Source organism: Corvus kubaryi, unplaced genomic scaffold (genome assembly GCF_017639235.1).
Source record: "Corvus kubaryi isolate FWS band 111438036 unplaced genomic scaffold, C.kubaryi_AGA036_p1.0 split1-131, whole genome shotgun sequence".
NCBI lineage: Eukaryota > Metazoa > Chordata > Aves > Passeriformes > Corvidae > Corvus > Corvus kubaryi.
Genome location: NW_024582073.1, coordinates 30,071,628 through 30,089,213, shown reverse-complemented (window position 1 = coordinate 30,089,213; position 17,586 = coordinate 30,071,628). Strand labels below are relative to the sequence as shown.

The following is a 17,586-nucleotide window of genomic DNA, read 5'->3' as shown; positions in this document are numbered from 1 at the left end:
GGGGTGTGTGAGCAGGGGGCTGGAGTTGGACGAGCCCATTCCTGCCGGAGGGGTGACCATCCGCATCCCCTCTATGTTTACTCCCAGCTACCGGCAGCTGTCCAAGAATTCCCGGCCGCACTTCCTGCGAGACGACATAAAAATTCGGGATGAATCCTGCGTGGGCAGAAAGGCAGGGAGCGGGGGGAGCGGTGCGGGTGTGCCACGTCGCTGCCCCCCGGGCCGAGTGGCGCGCGCGGCGCGGGGCGGGGCGGGGCGGGGCGCAGGGCCGCAGTGGCGGAGCCGCCCCGTCCCTCCGGCGCATCGCGGTCGCCATGGCGCTGTGCGGCCGCTCCGCGCTCCTCCCGCCGCCCCCGCGGCACCGGCCCCGGCCCCGAGCCCCGGGGCCCTTCGTCAGGTACCGGAGGGGACAGCGGGAAAGGCGAGGAGGGGGGTGACAGCGAGCGGCAGGGCTGTGCTGAGGGGAGCTGTGGGGTGGAGAGGGGGTATGGGGCGTGGGGGTATATTGGGGGGCGCGCTGAAGGGGGGAGGGATATGGAGGGTTTCGATGAAGTGAGGAGGGGTTTGTGTCCGAGAAGCTGAGGTTTTCACAGCTGTGGCGCTGATTATGAAGGAAATAGGGTTAAATGCCTGTTTGGGGGCGTTGGGGTGGAAGGGATGGGGACGCAGGGCTTTGGAGGCGCTGAGGTGCGCTGGGATAGAGGGGTTGGGGAGGAGTTGTAAGCGGTAGGATGCGGTGTTAAGGGGTTTGGTGGGGGAGAAAGTGGGGTGTTCACGGAGCTGACGGTGCTGATTGGGGATAAAATAGGGATTGACACCTAATTGAAGGCGTTGGGGTGGGAAGGATGGGGGTGCACGGCTTTGGGGGTGGGACAGAAACGATGGGGCATTATGGAGAGGATTTCTGGCGTGCCGGGGCACAGAGTTGTGGGGGGTGTTGCGGTCGGATTTGGGGTCATTAAGGGGGTTTTGGGGGGCTGGAGCAGCGGGAGCAGCATGTGGGGGGCTGGGAACGGAAGGGAAAGGATTGATGGGGACAGGTAGATTTGGCAGGTGGCTGCCAGGAGGGAGGTGTTGGTTGCCCTGAGAGGACGGCAGACAGGGGCCTGATGTGACCTTGTGGATGTAGGGATTGGCAAAGCCGGAATCCTGCCGAAGGAGGATGTGTGGGAGGCTGCGATGGATGAGGAGCAGGAGGACATCAAGGGGGGCTTGGAGCAGGGCTGGTGTGCAGAGAATGGGCTTGGGGTCGTGTTTCTGTGCGGATAAGCCTGGGACTGATTTGGGAGGGGATAGGCACAGGCTGCCTTGGCAATAGGGAATAAAAAGACTTGTGAAAGGTAGGAAAGGTGAATTAGGGTAGGGATGGCCGAGGTTTGGGAGGGGCTGAGGGATTATGAAGAGAAAGAAGACGTTGTATTTATGTGGGCACCTGCTGGGGGGCATGTGGATGCAAAGGTAATGACATGTCCTGAGCTTCAGAAGTATGCGGGATAGGGCTTGACAGGAGCTGGGTCATGGGGACATCTGAGATGGTGACATTGGCTCAGGTGTCAGCTCAGGTAGCCGTAGGTTGTCAGAGCTGTTTCCTTTTGGAGACTTACGGTGCACCCATATGTATGAGGCTGCAGCCCATTATCTGAAGGGTTTGAATAGAGGAAACAGCCTCAAGTTGTGCCAGGAGAGGTTTAGGTTGAATATTAGGTAACGTTTCTCTGCAGGAAGGATTGCCCAGCACTGGAACAGGCTGCCCAGGGCAGGGTGGGGTCGCCAGGTATTTAAAAGGCATTTAAAAGACATTTTTGTGGTGCTTAGGGATGAGAGGTTTAGTGGTGGCCTTGGCAGTGCTGGGGTAATGGTTCGACTCGATGGTCTTAGAGAGCTTTTCCAACTGAAATGATTCCATGATTCTGTTTTATGGTACCACAAAGGACAACCCAGGAACTGAAGTGCTTGATGCTTTCAATAGTTACAGCACAATACATGGAAGTATTCACCAGTGGGAAGCCAGATAATAAGGGAATGGGAATGTTGCACGTGAATTGCAGACAAACACTTGGCCAAGCTACCTGGGTCTGTGTTTGCTGTAGGTTTTCAAATAAAACACAAACAAACACCAAAACCAAATAGTTTTTTTACGTTTAGTACAAGGAGAGAACAAAGGCATTTTCACTTTTTGGATAATTTGTCAGTGAAATGAGGAATTCTGCAGTGAGAAAGAGAGAAATGGAGGTTGTTCTGCTTGCCTGAAACAAGTGAATATGGCTGTTCTGTGCTGGTTGTGTTCCCTCTCTGCCTGCAGTTAGAAATCGAATTGATAATAAGACAGAATGAAAAGTGACCTTTTCAAATAATTTTTTCACTGAATAAATTTATCTTAATTGGTTAGAAAGAGCTTGTTACTTCTTTAGAGCTGTAAAGTATCTAAAAATTCATGATGGGTAATGAAATGCGAAGATGGTAAAAAAAAAAAATGCTGAAAGAGAAAATGGTTTCCACTCCAGCCTTCCTCTTCCTGAGTGATTTTTGTAATCTGAGACCCTATTTTAGAGTTGTCATGAGAACATTAAGAGTCTCTGAACATCTGCAAGCTTTTGAGCTCCACTGGGAGATGCAGCCAGCAACTGTAATTTGGTGCATTTGTAGGAGCCATGTCATCTGTTAATTTTTTTTTCCTCCTCAACATTCAGTCTTGTGCAGTTCTTTTTTATTTTTTATTGTCAGGCCAGATGGAGGCCAGTGTTTGCCATAAATTTCCCAGGCAGTCAGCAGATAGCAGGCAGTTAATAAAAATAACTTAAAACAAAACAATCCGTTACCCTCCCCCCCCCCCCGCCCCCAAGTTCCCAAACAGGAATGGAAAAATTCTTCAGACTATATAAAGACTAGAGAAAGGGCCAGAGATAATTCTTGGAGTTCTTCCACATACTTCAGAGTTTTTGTCTGCCATGTGGCACCTTGAGCCTGGCGACCCTCGACATTGTAACAAGTAAAGAATAGGTTTGGAAACAGAAAGAAAAAAATCCCTTAAGAAAGAGAGGAGTGCTGCCCAAAAAAGGGGAAGTCTTTTTGGGAGGTGATGTCATCTTTCATGTGCCTGTGTTTAGTGGTGAATGAGTGTTTTCCTTGTGAATGCAGGCACTTCTGAACAAAATTTCTGTTAAGTGCTTGTTTTAAATATCTCCATCAGAAGATAAGTGCAGATTTGTTCTATTTCAGAGCGCTCTGCACCCGCCCAATCTGAATTACCTTTATGTAAAACAGAGTAAGCAAATCCTCATGATTCATTATCCATGTTGGTAACATAATACAGATGAGTTCTCACCATGTGTCCGTGTGGGGAAATGCAAAATGAGTCCTTGGGTTAATTTTTCTGTTGTCTCTTCCTCTGTGCTTAACATTCTCCTGCTCTAAACTGTTCTGTTGTTAATCACATCGTGGTTAAGTATGTGGCTTTTTTTCCATGGATGGGGTATTTGGGAGCACGGGACCAAAGAGTTGTTGTGGTTTCCCAACCAGTTTTTGTAGGGGACTTGTCTGTGATGAAAGATTGTCTGTGCCCATGTGTTCCTTATGTAATTATGCCGAGGTTCAGCATTTTGTAAGAGCACAGTTTCACTGGACTTTTTTTTTTTTTTTTTTTTTAAGGAATGCACTGTATTTTAGCAATGCAAAGAGAGAGCTGATTTAACTTGCTGAAGTACAGGAGGAAAAAAAGAGTAATAACCCCCATTCCTTGAATATGGATGGTTTTCTGCCACGTTAGGGAAATAAGAATGCTTAGGGTCCGCTACAGTGAAAATTGAGGGATGTAGAACCATGTGATTGGTGGAGAGGTAAAAGGGAAATTTGCCAAGGTAAGGAGCAGAGCTATGCCATTGACTCAGCTGCTCGTGGACCTTCAGGTGGAGTTCTCCCTTTGTGATCATCCAGCTTGAACTGAGGGCAGAGCATCTGATTTGGAGCTTTGTGGCCACGTGGCTGCAGAGGTTGTGGCCCAGGAATGGGCCCTGAAGGTGAATTTAGTCTTGAGGCACTGTAGCTTAACTTCTGATTTCTGCTCCGGTGCCAGGCAGTGCCCTGTCCTTTTAATCAGAGCGAGCCATGGCAGAATAATCACCCTCGAGCAGAATAATCACCCTCAAGCTGCTGGTCTTTGCTGTTTCTTCAATTATTGTCATTTTCTCAGCTGATAATGTTTTCCGAGGGGGAATAGTTGGTGCCCTTCATAACCTGCTGCAGCTTAAGAAAGTGTAAATACACTCATGGTTTTTGTAGATCAGCCTGGTAAGGAGAGAGAACATCAAGGCTGAGGGTCTGACTGGTGTGTAAGTGATGGGCAACCCATCATTTGCTAAAGATTTTCAACAAGTTTGTGATGTGCAAATGGCATCAGGCAGTTCCAGATGTCTAGTAAGGAGAGATTCAGGCTTGTTCCTGTGTGCTTTGAGGTCTCTGGATTACAGAATTGAATATTCCTGTCCACTTAAGGTCAAGAAGTAAGGAGTTTGGTCCTGAAAATGCACCCAGAGTCTTAGTGTATTTATCTATGTCCAGTTTTAATATTTACTTCTCACTGTTCCTAAAAAAATTACTCTATCTCCTATTTATAGATCCCTATGCTTATTGCAGATTAATTTGGAAAATGGCTGGAAAATTGTCATATATGTTAAGGTGGGTGAATGTTTTCTTTTGCGAGTGCCAAGCAGTGAAAGAGTTATTTTGAAATCCATGAAATTCTGAGAGTCTTTAGCTTGGCCTGACTTCTGGTGTCTGTTTTCACAGCTACAGTGAGGTGGGGATAATGTCAGACTGTGGGAAATCCAGGGAAATCCTCGACTCTAAATACAAGCTGACAATGTTTCTGATAGAAATCGTGAGGTCAACAAAAGACCCCAGAAAACTAAACTTGATTTTTCGGGGAGTAAAGTGGAAACAGATGGTAATAACAGCAAGTTAATAAGACGTGAGATTTGGGGGAAAAAACACCGTGATTTATCATTCTATTTTGTTTATTTATTTATGGTAAATCGGGCAGTTAATGTTGAAACCATTGTCTTAGGTAGACAGCGCGAATCTATTCAAGTTATTCCCTGCTCATGTGAGGATTCGCCCCAGCTTGCCAGGGATATCTCCGATTTTCCCCCTCGTTCCCTGCCATCCATCAAACCTCGGCCACGTGCGGTTTTTTAGAGCTGCCAAGCCTTTGTGGGGGAGGAGCGAAACATCTGCCAATATAAGGCGAAACACCCTGAACACAGCGAAATCCCAGCCTTTGTCAGCTGAATTGGGTGTTAAGCACAGCTGCAGCCCTGCTAGGCGTATGGTGAGCCCGGCTGTGGGAATCCACCGGGAATCGGGCAGGGATCGATGCTAATATTGGCGCTGCCTCGGTGCCGCTAGATTACCACGTCAAGAAAAGGCAGTTTGCACCCAGGCTAAATCCAGCCAGCGACCAGGGATGCGGGAGAAAAAGCACCGCATTGTGGGAAAACAAACGCAATCAAATGGAAATTCAAGCACCGCGTGGCTTTCTTGAGGAAATGTATTTGTTCTTTGTGATTGAGAAAAGCACAGTTGTTAATATTCTCTTTATTTGCCAACAGACGTGCCTTGCAGCGCCGTGTCTGTTACCAAGCTGTGACAGGCTGGCTGTTGTAAAGCGAGGTACTTTGCATAATTAGTGTGAAGACGTGAACAGATGAGCACTAATTCTTAGAAGTTAATGATTGTCAATTATCTTCCCCTTTTTTTCTGGATCTAGTCCAAGATTATCGGAATATCAAGTACCTCAAGGTACAGTTCCTTAATTGGCCCAAGTAGACTTTATTGCCAGATGTCACCCCAAAACGTGGCTTTGCCTTTTGACCTGCCTTCATCAGCAGTCAGGTCAGCTTGCTGTGGTTTGAAAGCGTTGTTTTCTTTTTAATTCCTGGGCTGGAGGTTGTTTGGATCCATAAGCTGATCCGACCTGACACATGGCTTCAAGATCGTTAGTGCAGACACAAAGGCAGCGAGGAGGGCAAGACTGTCCCTTGCAGCACCGGGAGATTTTATCCTGGCTTAAACTGACACAGAAACCCCATCTTCTGCTCAAAGGTGGTGCAAAAATTCCCTCTTGACCTGTTTCAACTTCTTACCCACTTCAGAAGGTTGTCTCATGGGATATGGGTGGATAAGTAGCTTCCAGCTCTTGTCTTGCCCAAATCTCATGGAAATCCAGCATTTTGGAGCTTCCTTGGGACTGTGTTTCCAAATATACCTAATGGTGATTTTTCAGCAGCAGGTTACTGTAGGTTTAGCTGTGGTTATGTAGATGGTGGATCCAGATCTTCCAGGGAAGCATCCCAAGGCCCACAGGTTTCAGTGGAGGTTGTTGTTTCCGTTTGAATTTGTGCTGCTGGGGTAAAATGAAAAGGAGTAAAAAAGTCAGTGCTTGTTTTGGAGACGGGAAAAGTCACGGATTTTTGTTCCCAGGACAGTCTCTTTGTTTTTGTCAGATGACTGTTTAATGTGAAATCCAAGAAAATGCCTTTATTTCCCCCCCTCTGACTTCATACACAGTTTAGCCTGTATTGTTTAGAACCATGTTGTAAGAATTCTAATTATTCTCTTCCCTGTTTCTGAATGGCATCTTTCTTCAGGCACACAAGTCTTCTGTGTTTAGTGTCAGCCTTTGAATGTAATGATTTATCCACACTTGAAATGACATTGAAAATTTTTCTGTGAAGGAGCTTTTTCAAAGAATTCTCTCTTAGAAACCACTTCTTAAATGAGGCAAGGAAAAATATTCTGCTAACGGTCTGTTTAATATTAAGAATGAAATAAATATCTTTATTGGTCATACATGTTGCTGTGAAATAATGAACATATAATTTGCTCTGTGCTTTCATGTTTTATGTCAGGACACATAGCACTGACATGCAGATTTACTTGCCAGAAATGTCTTAGCAGCTTCATCTGAGAACTTTAAATATTTTTAAGGGCTGTACCAAAGTTATAATTTATTTGAAAAATAATGGAAGTAATTCTAGGAGAGTAAAACTCCTAACCTGAAAACTTAAGGAAGGAAAAAAATACCCAACCTGCAAGAACTCTCCTCCCCCAATTCTTCTTCCTCTTTTCTACCCACCACTTGAACTGATGAGAAAGTACTTTCCCAGAACTCAAGAAGCTTAAATCCCATTTATTTTGCTTTTCTCTGCTCTGGTCTTCTTGCACAGACTCATAACACTACTTCTTTTAAATGATAAATGTGTGTTAGTGGGTCACTCGTGTGGGAAGCCTTTGAAATTAAAATTTAACGATCTTAGGAACAGCTTACCTTGTTTCATATGGTAATGTTTTTTAATAAATGGAAAAATCTTTCCCCTTGAGTTTCCGTACTTGTTCTTTGTCAAATTGAGTTCTAACTATTCCATTCTTCTATAAGTGATCAGTATAGGGGGAAAATGATAGCAAAATCAAGCTATGTATTCCTGCTGTGTTTATAATGGACAAGAAGTTTTAAAAATGTTACACAGTCCTGAAAAACCTGGTTTTGGCTGGAGAATTACTTAAATTTGCCTTCAGAGTTGACCATGAGTAACAGAGGGATTATTGCATCTTGTTTCTGAGGAGCTGAAGGGAAATCTCTCTCTTGTGCCCTCAGCATTTTTTCTGTTGACTGTTTCTTTCCTCACTCTGAGCAGAAACAGGAAGATACATCCTCTGATAAGGAAAATGTTTGATTAAAAAGTCACTCTGGGAGCTGCTTGCTGAAGTCCTTGGACATGCTTTTTCTCCATTTTGTCCTTCAGATCCTCTCAGGAATCAAGGAAACGATTCCTTTGCAGGCAGGTCAAGAGCATTTTGAGGAGGATTTCATTTATGGGCAGCTTTGTACAAAAAGTTGCTTCCACGTTCTTGTTTTTTTCACAGAGGCTCCAGCGATCCTGCAGCTGCTCCTCAAATAACTGTGGGCTTGTGCAACTTGTGCTGCTGTTTCCATACCAACAAATGAAACAAGTCCAATTTGTTTGTGCCCACAGTGAAAAGTCTGGGGATTTTTTTCCTGCTCTCTATCTCGTGATATGGGAAGTATGAAAAGATGAGCACTGCATAGCTTGTAATGAATCATCTCTCACCCGGCTGATCTGGGCTCCTGTTTAATGATGGGATGAAAATCTTCCAGAATAAGATACAAAATCTTAATTTTGTCTAGCTCTGAGATTCAGTTTTAGGTGAGGTTTGAAGGAATGAATAATTAGTAGTTGCTAAAGTGTGCAGCATAAAGGTCAATGTGGTTTTCATGAATTTCCTGGCATCACCCATGTAGGCAAACGTCTGATAGTACCTGATGAAGTGTCTTTGCTGTCACCAGTGGCTTTAATTTCCGTTTCCATATCTAAGACTGGATCAAAATATCCATCCATCCATCCATCCATCCATCCATCCATCCATCCATCCATGATCCAGCAGAGTATATAATATAAATTGGAAAGTGTCAGGTGAAAAGAATAATTGAGTGATTCAGAACTGAAACATGTGACTTAAAAATGGGAAAAATTAATTCTGGAGTGGTTTGCACTGACTTTGTGCTTCCCATGAAAACATCTCTAAATGAAGTGTTTTCTGTCCTTTATCACTGATGTTTGAATTTCACTTAGATTAGCCATAATGGAAACCTTTCATGTTCATTCTTTCAGAGAAAGTAGAGCACAATAATTGTAGTATTGCTGAAAAGACCGATTTGCTTTTTTACTTGGTTAAAGTAGTGCTGAAAATAGAAATATTTGACCTTACTTATTGTTTGTTTGAACTGATCATAAATTTAGCTCTGTTTGAGTGTTTCTGTGAGAGACATTTGTTTCCTGAAGCTGAACAGCTCATAGTTCTATAAACAAGTCTATAAACAAGAAATCCCATTCAGTAATATCAACAGTGAAATTTCTTGTCTTTAATCTGTATTTAAACAAACTCACAGAACGTTGCCTGGAAGCATAAATTGTGTTGCTCTCTGTATGGCTGTTGTAGCTGAAAGATGCATATTGGGCAACTAAATTAAAATTTATATAATAAACTATTCACTTTGATTATAAAAAATCTGGTTGTTGCAGATGGAATTTTTGCCTCGTTTAAAGACAAATATTGGACAGCTGAATTAAAACTTATATAATAAACCATTCATTTTGTGTGTAAAAAATCTCAGCAAGACTTGGCATTGTTTCATTTCTCTTTAATGTTTGAATTGATGACCTTGGAGGTCTTTTCCAACCTTAATGATTCTTCTGATGATGTTGGAGGTGCTGAAACTCCTCTTTCCCAAACTCCTGTTGGGATATAGGTGCTCCTGTGGTCCCTTCTGATGTTGCTTTGCTTTTTGGTTCTTTGATAGAGAAGGGAATTGCTGCTGGCCTGGTGAGGGCAAACCTGAGCAGCAATTTTTGCCAGGTTGGAGATTAACAAAGCAGGTGGATAGAAGGGATAATTACAGGTTCCAGTCTTCTCACAATGCTGTGGACTTCATCTTTTAGTGGGCAAAAATCATCGGGAATGGTTTGATTTAAGGTCCATGTCTCAAGAAAAAATACCCAAATTGAAGTGTTTCCATTTAGTTTATATAATAAAGAAAACAAAGCTGGGTCAGCTCTTCAGTCTCCCAAGCTGACATTTCACAACAGCGACCTTGAGAACAAATTCTCTTTCTTTTGCAGCTGCAGCCGCCTCCGAAATATTCAGAGCATCCTGACACAGAGCAGCAAATCTCAACCTGATGGAATCCTCTGCATTTTAGGTTAGTGTTACATTTTTTTGTTCTCATTATCCTGATAAAGATACCACGAGTTTCAGAAAGAAGTCAGTCATCTCCTTCCTGCTTCAAGCCCCAGCCTTGTTTCTCAGGGAATGAACAGTTGATTGCTACACTTTCTTGTCCCTAAACAATTCCTCAGCCTATTTACTGATTTTGGGCAAAAAAGTTTAAAGAGTGGCATGAGAAATCTGTGAGGCAGGTAGGAGTTAAATGTTGGCACATAAACAGCATGTGGTTTCAGTGTTTTATTTCTTCTGGGATTGGGAGAAAAGGGCAGGAGGAAATAAAGGTGCATGTGCAAGTGTGCTCTAGAAAAACAACAGGGGTTTTGTACTGCTTTACTACCATTTCATTGACTCTTGTTTCATATTATATAATCGGTGTCAAGATATTAAAGGAAAAATCAGACATTATGATTGAAAACTTGAGTCCTTAGAGAAAAGGACTGAGGAGTGATTGTTTAAATAATATATTACAGTTAAAGAGAAGAAGTCTGATGTAGCCCTAAAAAAGCTCTGTGTAGGGAGTGATACAACAGTCTGTTTTTTTAGGATTTTTAAATTCCATTTTTTAATGATGTAGCAAAAGAACTTAAAATTCATTTACTGGCCCACAAAGTAAAATTTATAAATATATATATAACCTCATTCTCTTGGAGTCAATGCAAGCTGTACAACATGACCCTTGATACACTACATTCTCTGGGGTAAGAGGTTAAATCTCTGGCTAAGTAGTAACTGTACAGCCAAAAGGTCTGTGAGGTCACTGTGTCAGCCTTCCAGTGAAACTTAATCATACAGGATAAACTCCTTGGGTTTTGTCTTTGCTGCTAATTTAATTTCATAAACATTACAAGTTGTGCCATCTCACTGATGACACTGCAGTATTTAATTATTGTTAACTCTGAGACTGCAGAAAGTCCCAGGTAAAGAACAGTCACTGAGAGCATGGCCCCAGCTTTAAGGAAAGCAAAGGAATTGCTTTGTGTAATTCTCAGTGTCATGTGGAGGATTTAATTCTGTTCATGAGACCATACCTCTTAGTAAATAAGCACTTGTGGTATGGAAATATAGGAGGTGCGTTTTGTTGGGAGTCTTGTGCTTTGCACTGATCTCTCAGGACCCACAATGGGGCTCTTGTCTGCTCTGACCTGGCTCCTGTAGCCTGCAGAATTTCTGGCATAACTTCCATTAAACAGGCATGTCACTGTTATAAATGCATTAAATCTGTCATCAAATACAAGCTTCAGATGACAAAAAACATGTAGTTTTACATCCTGAGTCCTGTTGACTTGTGTGGAAAGTGGATACTCATAACTCTGCTTTTTTACAGTCAGTGCATGTTCTGTTTCACTTGGCTGCTTTTAATGGCCTGGAGTAAATGCAGTTGCCTCACCTCAACTTCAGTTTCATACTGGCCTGTGAGATAAAAACTATGAACATAAACTTCCAGAGCTTTGTTTCAAGTTCATTAATATTTGTACTGAAATTAAACCCAGCATTGTGATATCCCAAAGAGAGATGAGAACTGACCCACTGTTGATACAAGTATTTAAATGTAGTTCCAGCTGATTTTTAAAAAAGAGTCCCCTGATCTGAGTTTGAAGTGGTTGCATGGTAACATTCCTGCATTTTCTGCTGGGGAGAAAAAGCCTCACAACTGACAGGAAAAAGGAATTTGGAGGTTGGCATGTCAGATGTCTTTAAAAAGCTGTGATGTCTCAGCTGGAGTGTGTTGCTGTTAAGGCTGGTCTACTTAAATTATGCTGTAAACTATTGTTTATGATAGTGGTGTTTCTTGCAGCTTTCAGCAGAGATTTTCAGCTCGTGGTTCAGTTGCTCTGATTTCTAGAGATGTGCATTTACTGTTAGCAGGGTGTGTCTGTACCTGACTGTAGTTGTAGCTGCTCTGATTGTGGATCAAACTGTTTCACTATTCAGCACAGTTCGAGCTGAATTTTTGCAAACATTGATACTTATTTTTTATTCTCCTCGAAGAGTGTGGGGATACTTTCAAGGCTGTTCCAGTAAATCTTTATTTTACCTTGGTTTAGTTCACACGTTGCTACTTCTGTAGATTATTTTTTCTCTATTATATCCATCCTACACAGAGCTCTTCCTGCTGGGGTTTCTCCCACATTCTAAGAACATTTAGTACATTGCACTGACAGTGCATCACATTCCCTTTCCAAACAGAGACTATCTTAAGGATTATTCTGCCAGCAGTTCCACAATTGTGTGTTGGTTTTGGGCCAATGTCTAAAGGTGATGTGTCCATTGCCTCCAGCCTCACCTCCCTGCTCCCTCCGTGATGTCCCCACGTGCATTTTGCATCGGTGCTGGTGGCGTTCGGTATCTTGCACCCACTTCATCTTACCGAGCAGACAGATTTTTCCCCCTGGATTTGGCCAGGATGTTTTCTGCCAATTTAGCAAACTGAATGGGCTCGCTGAGGGGCAGCTGAGCCCTGGCTGCAGGAGCAGGAGCAGGAACGGCTCCTCGGGGCTCAGACTGAGTCATTGTCTGCCCACACCCTGGCGATGAGTTGGGAACAGGCGGGGGAGTTACCAAACTCCAAGCTCAGCTGGAGACAGGCGTCGGGGTTTCCTAATTAATGTCCTTGCCCATTGTTCTGGGGAGGACTCCTGATATGCTCTCGGGGGTATCTTATCTTGGTCATTGTTTCATTTCCTGTTTGTTTTCTGCTAACTATATCTGTTCCTTTAACTCCATAAGTTTCTTTAGAATAGCACTAAAGCCTCTGTGTGAAAGCTTCTGTCTGGATGAGATACTTGAAAGACCCAAGCAGACCACAAATCCCAAATATGCTGCAGAGTTCATGGTTTTCTGTTAAACTAATGCCTTCCCTGCATGCCTGTCAGTGCTCTGAAAGCAGTAAATTCACCCACATCCTCTGTTACAAGAGTTAAATTTGTCAGCTGTCCCCCCTTAACATCTTTTTGTTTTTTCTTCCCCTCCTTCTGTCATTAACTGAAAAAGCAGGGGTTTGGTGTTTGGCTTGGAAGATCTTCCCTGCTTGAAGCTGGTGCACCCAGATAAAATCTCAAACTCTTCAAGTGAGGGTGACATCATAACTGGTTTTTTTTTTTTTTTTTTTTTTTTTTTTTTTTTTTTTTTAATGAGGGCAGGTTCTCATTTTTCTTCTGATCTTCCAGAAATTACAATCACAGGATCATAGAATGGTTTAGATTGGAAGGGACCTTAAAGACTATGTAGTTCCAACTCTGTCCCGTGGGCAGGGATACCTTGCACTATCCCAGTTTGCTCTAAGGTCTGTCCAGCCTGGCCTTAGACACTTCCAGGGATGGGGCTGCCACAGCTTCTGTGGGCCTCCCCACCCTCACAGGGAGCAATTCCTTCCCAGTATTCCATCTAACCCTGCCCTCTGGTACTGGGAAGTCATTCCCTCTTGTCCTGTCACTTCATGCTCTTGTCCCAAGTCCCCCTCCAGCTCTGCTGGAGCCCCTTTAGCCACTGGGAGGGTCTCTGAGATCTTTCTGGAGCCTCTTCCCCAGGCTGAACACCCCCAGCTCTCCCAGCCTGTGTGTGCCAGATTATTGCTCCTCTGACAGCCGTCAGAAGGTGCCTCAGTTGGGGAAGTAATCAGTAAAACAGATTATCTTCAGGACATTGTGTGTGCTCACTTTCCAAGGTTGCAGCTGATTCCAAGGAGACGGATTACATTTAAATAGAGTTCCCTAAAACAATGGGACAATTTCTTCCTGAAAGAAGGGAGTCTCCACTTGTTTGTAACTAAAATCCCACCTAGACACAAGGGCTTTGGCAGCAATAATTGGATGTTGAGTCCCATTAAATTCCGGATTACATTGGTGTGCCTGCTTTCATGGGGCTGAAAATGTAAATAAAATAGAGGGACACATATGAATGAGAGGTCAGAAACAGCAGGAGAATGAGGATTCAAAGATTATGGAAGGAAAGACTTTTTGAGGGCTGAGAAAGCTGGGACAGATGTGAGGCAGCTTCTCCATTTCCCAACACAGTCAAGGAATCACAGAATGTTTTGGGTTGGAAGGGACGTTAAAGATCATCTCATTCCACCCCCTGCCATGGGCAGGGACACCTTCCACTATCCCAGGTTGCTCCAAGCCCTGTCCAACCTGGCCTTGGGCACTTCCAGGGATGGTGAGTCCCAAACCTCTCAGGGTACGTCCAAAGAGTGCAGTGGTGCAATGTGTGGATTTGAAGGAATTGAATTTGTCTGTTCCGTGGTTTTACACCAAATATCAGATACTCTGGAATACCTGTGAGCTACCCAAAGCTACTGAATGAACAAGGAGTTTATTAAGATGTGGGATTCAGTAGCTGGATGCAGACACAGCATCTGGTTAGCTCTTTAAAGCTGAAACATAACATGAAAAAGGAGCGGAAGTAGAAGAACCTGAGGTTTGTTCCAATTTTTGCCAAGTTCAGGTGACTCTTGACTGGTTTGGTTTCCAATTTAAGTCCTGAGACTCAGATGTCCAGGCCATGTTATTACATTATCAAAGTCCTGATCTCTCCTTTAGCAGTGGTAACAAATCCTAATTTCTTGGCAGCCATTCCACTGTATCCTAATGTAACAAATTTTAATTTGATGGCAGCCATTCCACTGCATCCTAATAAAACTTGGTAGGAAAACTTGCCATTAGAGGAATTTTTTGGCAGTCACGACTGGTGACCTCTGTGAAATGTGGATGGCAAGGATGCTGCTTAATGTGCAGTTTTACTTGTTTGAGAAAACTGGATTTATTACAGTAGAATTATGAATTATGACTGTGACTGTCATCCAGAGAGATGAAAATACTTTCTAAATCTGTGACCTCATTCCTTTCTTCTTGTATTTATCTTCTGTCTCCAGATATGCTCCAGATCTTCAGTTGTTTTCATTTAATTTTCCCAAGGACCAAGAAAGGTTTCCTTGGAAACTCTTTGTGCCCCATATGTTTTGTCAGAACATCTTTTCACAGTTTGTCAGAAGTCTGCACTGGCTCTCTGGTGACTCAGGGATTGCACTGTAACACTGATAAGATAATGTTTAATCATGTATTCTAAAGCAGGAGATTTGGGTCACGGGATTAGTTTGTTAGGAAGCTTCAATCAAGAACATGTTAATTAGAATGCATCCTCCATCCAGATAGATGTGTGAATTACTAGACAAAATGGAATTTTTGATGCAGAGCACTGCAAAAACCAAGACATTTAAATTTTTAAAGGAATACTTGTGGATTTAGGTTGAAATTGGGTTGTCAGCATGTGGCAGCGATCTTGCAAAAACTCCTTTTTCCCTATCCTGTTCTCCCAGTGTGTTCAACTGGGGAGTTGATTTCATACTCCTGCTTTAAAGCTTAATAAATTGGGGAAGAAAACAAACTTTTCAGGTGTACAGTGTTAGGACACACAACAATTCCCCTGTGGTTTTGCTTTTGCAGGGATAGACAGTCGATACAATGAAGGGTGCAGGGAGCTGGCAAATTATCTGCTCTTTGGTTTGTACAACCAGAACAACAATGACTTCGAAAGGACAGGCTTTCCTGAGGAAGTTCTGGATGGTGAGTAATGTTCTCAGCATGTTTTACCTGTTCTGGATGGAAGATGAGCAGAAAAAGGGACACACACACACAAAAAAGGTCATTAAATCTCAAGTTGTCTATCTGTGCCTGAAAATATCTTCTTAGAAACACTGCTAAAGAACTCATTCTTTAAAGGATTAAAGAATATATTTCATATGTTTTATGCTTCACAAGTTAACCTCAAATGTTGTAAACTTACACAATTCCAGCCCATTAGTTCAGTCGATGTGTGTATGTACATGTTATTAATCATTGTGTGATCACACCTCTGTGGTTCTAAAGTACTTGAGCTCTTTTTCACTTCAGCACATTCACTCACCTTTGTCATATTTGGAAGGTGGCCAATCACTGTGATCACAGCTTATTATTCCCTTATTTGCATGAAACTTTTGGATATCTCCCCCGCAGGCTGTGGTGGTGTTAGTTTTTAGTTGGAGCAGCTCTGATGTAATGTCAGGCAAGAGCAGCTGGAGTTTAGACTTCTGGAAGTGCTCTGGGAGGACTCATCCTGACCCTCTTGGCTGAACAAAGGACAGGCTGATGCAAGTTCTGTGCAAGACTTGGGAATGACCCCACAGTTGTCTGGAACAGTAACAAGTGCTCTTGTACTTGGAGCTGCATGTGGCTGCCAACTGTTTCTTCTTCTTGTTTAAAAGAAATAAGAAATTCCACTGCATTCAGATAGTTGAACAATTTTCCTTTTTAATGAGGTACATGATAGAAAAAATGTTTTCTGTTCAGTTTCTTTTGTGTGTGGAGTCCTGATGCTGGAATATTTGTTCTGCTTGTTGCAGATATAATCATATTAATAAAACCTGACAGTGTTCATCTGTACTGCAACCCTGTGAATTACAATCATCTTTTGCCCTATGTGGCACACTGGAGGAACTTGCATTTCCACTGTCTGACTGAAAATGAGGTAAGTGAAAAATGGATGCAGACAAGATTTGTTAATGAACTTGTTAATGAACTGATCCTTGAAATGAAACTTCCAGAAGCCTTTTTTCCCTTTCATCCTCAGCAGGGGAGTGATCTGTGTGTATATGTGGGTATTAATCATTTGGTAAAGTGTGCAAGAAGAATATATTGTCAATACTTCTATTTGTTGGAGCGTGAAGACAAATTGCTCCTCTCTCCCAGTAATTGCTTTTGTTTTGAAATGAGTCAGTGATCTTCTAATGAGGGAAAAAACGTGGGTTGTGAGAAATGCAAAATCTGAATCAAATATCCCAGTCAACAGTGAGATTTCCAACAACAGCCTTGTTTGCTGCCAAAGCAGTGTTTGCATTGGTTGCCAGTAGTTTTAGAATATTAGAAAAGATGGGCTTAGTAAGTAATTTAAAATCAAGAATCTTCATTATGTATTTTCATGTTAACTACGAAATCTTTCTTTCAAGAACTCTTAACCTCACTTCCACTACATCCCGTGACTGATGTGAGTTTCATCTTGAATTTAAAGGTCAAAGTATTCTAGAAAAACTCAATTTATTGTTGTGAAGTATTTTTAGAGGAGTAAAAATTGAAAATACCCTTTGGGTATAGAATAAGGACCTTTTCATTCCAGTTGAGACTGGAAATGCTTCTTCCTATATTGAGTTCTGTGTAGTTCCTTTTCTAAGTTAGAATTATACAGAATTCTGCAGGGAGTGGGTTTAAGCCTGTGATGTTGGTGGGTGAAGCCAGTGGAGAAATGCATGGGAAAGTCAGGGAGAGAAACCTTTTGTTCTGTTGAGTTTCCAGCCTGAAAGTGATGGGGTTTATAATAGACTGATTGTGTAAAATTTTATGTGGCTGGTTAATAGCTTAGATCACAGAATTAGGAAATAATTCAGGTTACAAGGGACTTCTGGAGATCGTCTTGTCCAACCTCCTGCTTCAGTGGTGCGATCAGATCAGGTTGCTCAAGGTCTTTTTGCATCTGGATGCAGAAAGCATCCAAAGATGATGACTGCAGAACCTCTGTTGGCTGTCTACTCCATTTCCCCACTGTCCTCCTCTTGAAAAAGTATTTCCTTTTGTCAAACCCAAGCTTTTCTTGTTTTAAATCATGCCTTTTGTCATGACCACTGTGGAGAACCTGGCTTCACCGTCTCAGTAATATTTTGGTGGGTCTGAGGTGCACATATTGAGCAAGCCTGAATCTCTCCTTCTGGGGCAAGTGATCCATCCCTCTGATTGTGGTGGCTCTCCACTGAACTTGCTC

General features: G+C 42.8%; 1 protein-coding gene across 2 annotated transcripts in view; it reads left to right on the top strand.

The window, feature by feature from the left end:
- The first annotated feature begins 290 nt into the window (after window positions 1–290).
- The window catches only part of DNAAF9 (dynein axonemal assembly factor 9), a 67,408-nt gene continuing 50,112 nt past the window's right edge, over window positions 291–17,586 (top strand). The window contains exons 1-4 of one of the 2 annotated variants that reach the window (XM_042053758.1): window positions 291–397; window positions 9,696–9,775; window positions 15,243–15,362; window positions 16,178–16,302. In XM_042053758.1, coding sequence (XP_041909692.1) covers window positions 315–397; window positions 9,696–9,775; window positions 15,243–15,362; window positions 16,178–16,302 — 408 coding nt within the window. In that variant the 5' untranslated portion in view covers window positions 291–314. Of the gene's footprint in view, window positions 398–9,695; window positions 9,776–15,242; window positions 15,363–16,177; window positions 16,303–17,586 lie in introns of those variants that run through there. The other variant, XM_042053759.1, reaches the window with a different exon arrangement.